General features: G+C 39.2%; 1 protein-coding gene across 1 annotated transcript in view; it reads right to left on the reverse strand.

Annotated features, from left to right (window-relative positions):
* Window positions 1–4,257: 4,257 nt before the first annotated feature.
* The window catches only part of LY75 (lymphocyte antigen 75), a 44,708-nt gene continuing 42,656 nt past the window's right edge, over window positions 4,258–6,309 (reverse strand). Inside the window, exon 36 of the mRNA XM_014307333.2 lies at window positions 4,258–6,156. Coding sequence (XP_014162808.2) covers window positions 5,978–6,156 — 179 coding nt within the window. The 3' untranslated portion in view covers window positions 4,258–5,977. The remainder of the gene's footprint in view (window positions 6,157–6,309) is intronic.

Genomic DNA, 6,309 nt, shown 5'->3' on the forward strand with positions numbered 1-6,309 from the left:
GCTCTCAGCAGCACAGACAGACCATCCCACTAGCAGAAAAAAGTTCCCTCAATCCATACACAGGTATGGAATCCAAGCAGTGATGCATAATCCCCATCATTATGCTCCCCTTTATACCTTGGTCAAATGCTCTGAGAGCCTTGGGACCCTGGAGATCAAGCTATACAATATCACTTCCAACTGTTCAGAGATTCTTTGTTCTCCTGCATCTTTATCCCCTTGCATAGATTTTTCCAGGCCTTTATTTGAGGCTGGAAATGCCCCTACTTACTGCCAGTTAGTCTCCTTTTTGGGCAGCTGTTGAATTTCAGACTGCACTTGTTTCATTAATAGATCTCTATAAAGACAACAAACATGCACTGCTGCAGGTCCAGTATGACTACAGCAGTGCACACAAATGCATTTATTGAGTGGTAGCCATGAATAACAACCCAAAGTGGTGCCCAACTAAAAGCCTTCTCTGACTCCCTTTTTAAATGTTTGATCACCCTGTCAGTGTGACATGCAGTCCCTCAGGGACCTCACCCAAGTATTTCTGTAATAGTTAATTCAAGTTTGAATGCTCTGTTTATTTTATATGAACTAGTTTCTAGACAATTTATAATCAGCACCTACCTATAACCTACCTACCTACCTATAAACACAAAATGGTTTATACACAAAGACGCTGCCTCAGGTAAGTTGTTTCACAGAGTCATAGGTCTAGTTATTATTGGCAGTAAACTTGAAACATTTATTTGTACCTGGTTTTAAAACACACAGCCTCTCCCTATGTAGGCTGTGTATTCTATTATTACACTGTGCATTTGCTTCAAAGTAACACTCTCCCATTGGGCCTTTAAGCAAATCCCACACAAGAATTCCAGCCCCCTCTGTAAAATATGAACTCCTAAATTGGTAGGATGCAAATTTGCCAGGCTCTTGGCTACTTTTTTGACCAGGGATTCCTAATGCACAGCTGGGATACACCTTGGCCCCACTCCCCGTGAGCAGCCGGTAGCCGGATCGCCAGGGACAGTCACTTACCCCAGTGCCAGCTCAGCACTGCTCCAGCACGGCTGTGACACCCAGCTGGGAGGAATCCATCACATGGAGCATCCAGCTCCACAACCCTGCTTAGGTCTGAATGCACCCCAGAGCAAAGCAGTCAGCTGCTTGATTGCTGGTTCCTGTCAGACATCTGCTACCCAGAACTGTTACAGAATAGAGCTGTGGTGTTCCAGAGCCCTGCTCCACTTCCTCCCCACACTGCACCCTGGGACACATCTGGGGCCCCTCACAGCACTCAGGCACTGGCCCCCAGGCCTTCCCCAAAATGCTGTGAGGGCTCAGGATTACCAATACAAACATGTTCTTCCTGTGAAAGCAAACACAAATCCTGAGTGACTATCATAGTGAAAGCCTAAGAAGATTAACTCAGTTGGCTCTGTACTGGGTTAGACACTGGGCATAGTTTTTGCAGGGCCACTAATGAGGCTCACACATCATTAGGAGCAACTTACCTGTCTTGTTCCTTTCTCCTGTTGCAGTGTGAGGTTGAAGGCAAGGCAGCTGCCTGATGTGGGCTACGAAGGCACTGAATCTGTATTGAAGGCAATGAGTCTACAGGGAACAGATACCCTGGTTGAAGAAGGTGTGGAAGGAGTTCCTTGGTGCTGGGAAGAAGGGAGAAGTGGCTGTTGCCCACAGCAAACTCCCCGTTGTTTTGTCATAAATACTTGAGCCAGGATCAAGAAAGCTGCTCTCAGCTTTCTTGCCTGCAGAGGAGGGGGACAGACCCATGCTGCCAAGGTTGTGGTGTCTGGCTGCTACAGGATGTTCCAGCTGTCCACAGAGGCTGTTGCAGCCCTTTCCCTGCAGCCCATGGCAGTGCTCCATCTGGTACCTTAATGGTCAGTGCTGCAAAGGAGGTGTGAGAGAGCAGAGGTACAAAGAAGAAGGGTGTCCACAGGAGAAAACAAAAGATGGAATTTCAGAAATCCAGTCTTTCCTCAAAGCAGCTCAAGATGCAAGCCATGGAGAAATGTGATTTCCCATTTATCCACATCCACTTAAAATTCACATTCTCATTTAACACAAGACACTCTTCAAATACCCAGATTATGTTTATGAAAAAAAGACATTTCAATGAAAGTAGAGTTGCTAATGGTGATGGCATTCAATTATGCATATTTGAAAACCACCTCAACCCACTACTTTGTAAGTTTAATTCGGATATGCATATAAGGCCTGTTAGCTTTAACAAAGTGTAAGCACCATGGTTTTATACAATTATCTGCTCTGAAAAGTCTCCTTAAAGGGAACATGACATATGGCATTTGAAAAGAGAAGTTCTCTAGAAAGCAGGAGCAGTACTCTTACTATCTGTATGAGTGTCCCAAGACACAGCATGCAGAAAAAGAACTCTGTTCTCATTTGTTCTAGCACAAATGCACAAGAGGCCAGCATAATTCAGGAAGCACATTTTGAAATAATTATTTTGTATTGCTGGAATCCACTTTTTTAAAAGTCATCTTGGAGTAAATTACTCTATTTATGATGAAAAGTAGTAAAACAAAGAACTGTTGTACTGTTTGTAATTACAGTCCCTTCTGCATTGGTAAAGAGAAATCCAAAAGGACTTACAGTCTGTGTTGCAGTACTGTGTCATCATGATAAAAACCTCGTCTGGTATCCTCCCCTAGCCCCTCAAATCTGTAAAAAAATCTTAGTTACTGACAGATATTATGATAGAGCATGCAGGAATTTTCAGTGTGCAAATACCATTGCTGTGGTTTAGCCATAAAGAATACACCCAAGATGACAGTATTTTATAAGGGCATTTATACTATGCACCATTTGCAAGTTAACTTGCTATTAACAGAACACCCTTTAGTACAACTCTCATTGTAAAACTCAGAACTAAATGGGAAAGGTCCATTAGAGTGGCAACTGAATTTATTCTCCAGTAAGGAATCTGTTTTTCCTAAGCTCAGTTCTTTAATATTGTTCATAGGTCTTGCTTTAAAACTGTGCAGTTTTTGTTCAATTTGGTCATTAAGAACTTTATGTACTTCTTGACAACAGAATGAATTTGACTAACTTTTAGAAACCTGGGTGTTATATATCCCACTGTGCTCTATACACAGCAACAGCAGATGCATGAAGGGCCCAAACAGTAGTTCCAACTTATAGCAACAAAAATTGTAATGTTTGGTCTTCATTTTTTGCAGCCACACCAAAACCAAAGAATCACTAGCAGGCCATGAAATTTACTTACTCCTTTCAAAAATGTTTACATGTATAACATATGTCCAAAGCAACAAGCAGATGGTGCCTTTGGTTTAAGGGAAAAATGCTGAGAAGTGCAACAAAAGCATCAAGCCCAAAGAGTGCTCATGCATAAAGACTTGTTGATTTTTATGCCTATTAAGTTACTGATGCAGAAACACTTTTAAAATAAAAATGCTGGCTGGTGTAAAGGCAGTTGTGGATTAACCTTTCCATGACCCAGAGTCTCCAAGGCCTGGGCAAAATTCAGGAAGAGAAACTGAAGTTGTACACTCTTTGCCTAAAGCTACCACAGCTGGCAGATATTCTGTGCTCTGGGATGAAGGAGTTTTAGGACTTCTCAACTTCATTGCTCTGGGACCTGGGAAAGCATTTCTCTGCTGCCATTTCCCTGTACAACATCTTCAGTTTTAAGATTAATGTTTGTGAAGCAGATGACCTCGTTAGTCATCTTGCACAATAGGATGTTTCTCCCAGCAAACTAAAAATAACACTGCCCTTTGACCAGCAGTCAGAGATTTTGGGCATCTGGAATTCAGAGCTCAGATATCACTTAAAATGCATAAATCTTATGCTTTAATGGCAAGTTTTACTTAGCTGGAAGTAGCTTAACTTTGCCTATATTTTAAGAGGCATTATGGAGGGAGCCTTTATACACTGCCTTAATCTGGGCCTTGAGGTGCTAATGAACTACACCCTGATTAGAACAAAAAGGCACAGAGGAATGTTCCCTGTGTAAGCCTGAAGCAGCTTGATAAAAGCTAGGTACAACTAAATTTTCAACTGCAAAAAGAAAATTAAAGGCATTCTTTTTAAATACATCAAAGATGATATATTACCTCTAAAAGTTTTCTTACTGTAGTAACACACAGTCACTGGCTTTAATTCTGATCACAGCCCCTGCATTGTGCTTTTTTTCCCAGTGATTAATGACCCATACCTTAGCTCTGATAACTGCTTCTATGGAAATAAAACCAGTGTAAGCAGTTCAGTGTTTTATTTAACTTTATTCTTTCAATAACAATACTGCCAAATAATCTTCCTGTGTATTTCAGATGAAGTAGGTTATTCACCTGCACTAAGGTCACAGTGCTTATGCACAAAGGAATTACCAGTGATTAGACAACTTGGGTGTGATGAAACAAACATGAGAAATGGGGCCTGAAAAAATTATTTACATCATTTATAAGAATAAAATATACAATTTTTAATAAAAAGTATATATCCTTTTGTGTTGAATCAGGATCTTACTACTAATTTCCTCTTTCCATTTCAGACTCACACCTAAAAATCCTCAGAGTATAAACATCTATAAAACTATTAAATCTCAAAACATGGGAACTTGTAAATAATTTTCCCCATTTACTACCGTAGTTAGAAAAAGACAATAACCAATATTTATTTAGCCCATTAAGTTAGAAGTCATTTGGCAAAGCACTTAGGCATAAAAGCTGAACCAGAAGACATCAGGAACCAGACTTTGCAACATTTCAAGCACTTCTCATACCAGGGTAAGTTAAAGAATGAGAGTTATTTTCCTCATAACGACATTTTCTACAATGTAGTTTCATTTTTACCTCAGGAAAAGCAAATGTTCACAATTATGCCCAAAAGTACCAAAACAAACAACAAAAGTGCTTACTTTGATCAGCAAACTACCACAATGGCTCCCTTACTGTGCCCCTTCAGGCTGCTCTTTTAACAAGCTCAAAGTGTATCTACAAGGAGTTCTCTACTTCTCAACACAAATGATAAACACTTCCTTATCAAAATAGTGCAAACAGGAACAAAGAAAAGTGCCATCAACATAAGTAAACTACAGGAAAAGAAGGCAGTTGAACACTGTGACCTTGCTCTGCTGCTTCAGAGAAATCAGTAGTACTCTTCTCAGCACACCAGGCCAATGTATTCCTATTTACCACCTCATGCCACCACTACATGCCGAATGGATTTGGTCTTTGGCATATCCTCCTTCATAAAAGCAAATGCACCTGTTCTTTGTACTGTGCATTCAAAAAAGTCAAAAGACTTTTTCAAAACAATAATTGATCAAATCATTGAGTAATTAATATATACAACTCTGTCTTCCCTTTTTTCCCTTTATAGCGTTCTTTGGAGTGCATAGGAAAGTCTACAGTGACACATCACATACAAAAATCAAGTTTCAGTTTTATGAAAAATACTCAAGTATTTTTAGCATTTATGTACACAAGTTTGTTTACCATATATTCTCAGTCTTTCCTTAGACATATCTTTTATCTTCTTTCTTGGACAGATGACATATTTCACCTATAAAGTTATAGACTGGTAACTATAAAATTAGGCATTTAATTCTAGTATAAATAAGAGTATTGGGAGAAGTAAATTTTAAGTGTATTCATTAAAGTGATGTTGCATGAAGTACTGTTGGCATTAATTTGTTCCATCAAAAATTCCAGTAAAGAGAGAGAATACTATAAATTAAAAAAATACAACCGAACTCTAAACACTTTGCATCTTAAAAGGCTGAGGCCAAATATAAAGAATTACCATTAAATTGAATAAAAATTGCACTTGTATATAAACAAACTAATTTTAGCCCCCATTAATAACCTTGTTGCTTTTCAAAAAGGAAGTAATAAAACATTAAGTAGCTCATTTCTTATGGCTTCACATAGTGAAGTTCATGCTTAAATTGAACAGAAGAAAGCTTTTCAATAGCCATCTTTTAGCTATCTGTGAACATATCATCAGTTTCATCATCATTCATCCCTCTTTGGTAGCGTACAGAAGAGAAGGCACTCCAGTGAAGACGCTTCTTTTTGTAGAGGTAAAATACCAGTCCAACAATTAAAACCAAGATAATTAGCAGGGCAAATGCTACAGCCACACCAGTATGATTAGAACCTGAAACAGAACAAAAGATGAATCGTTTTTATTTAAGAGTTCCGGCAAGAATATTTTGTCATAGGGTTGATGGTCACGTTAATACTGCACAGTTAGCTCAAGTCAAGGCAAACTGCTTCCTATCAATAGTCTTCATCACATGGGAAGTTAGAT

Source organism: Geospiza fortis, unplaced genomic scaffold, assembly GCF_000277835.1.
Source record: "Geospiza fortis unplaced genomic scaffold, GeoFor_1.0 scaffold112, whole genome shotgun sequence".
NCBI lineage: Eukaryota > Metazoa > Chordata > Aves > Passeriformes > Thraupidae > Geospiza > Geospiza fortis.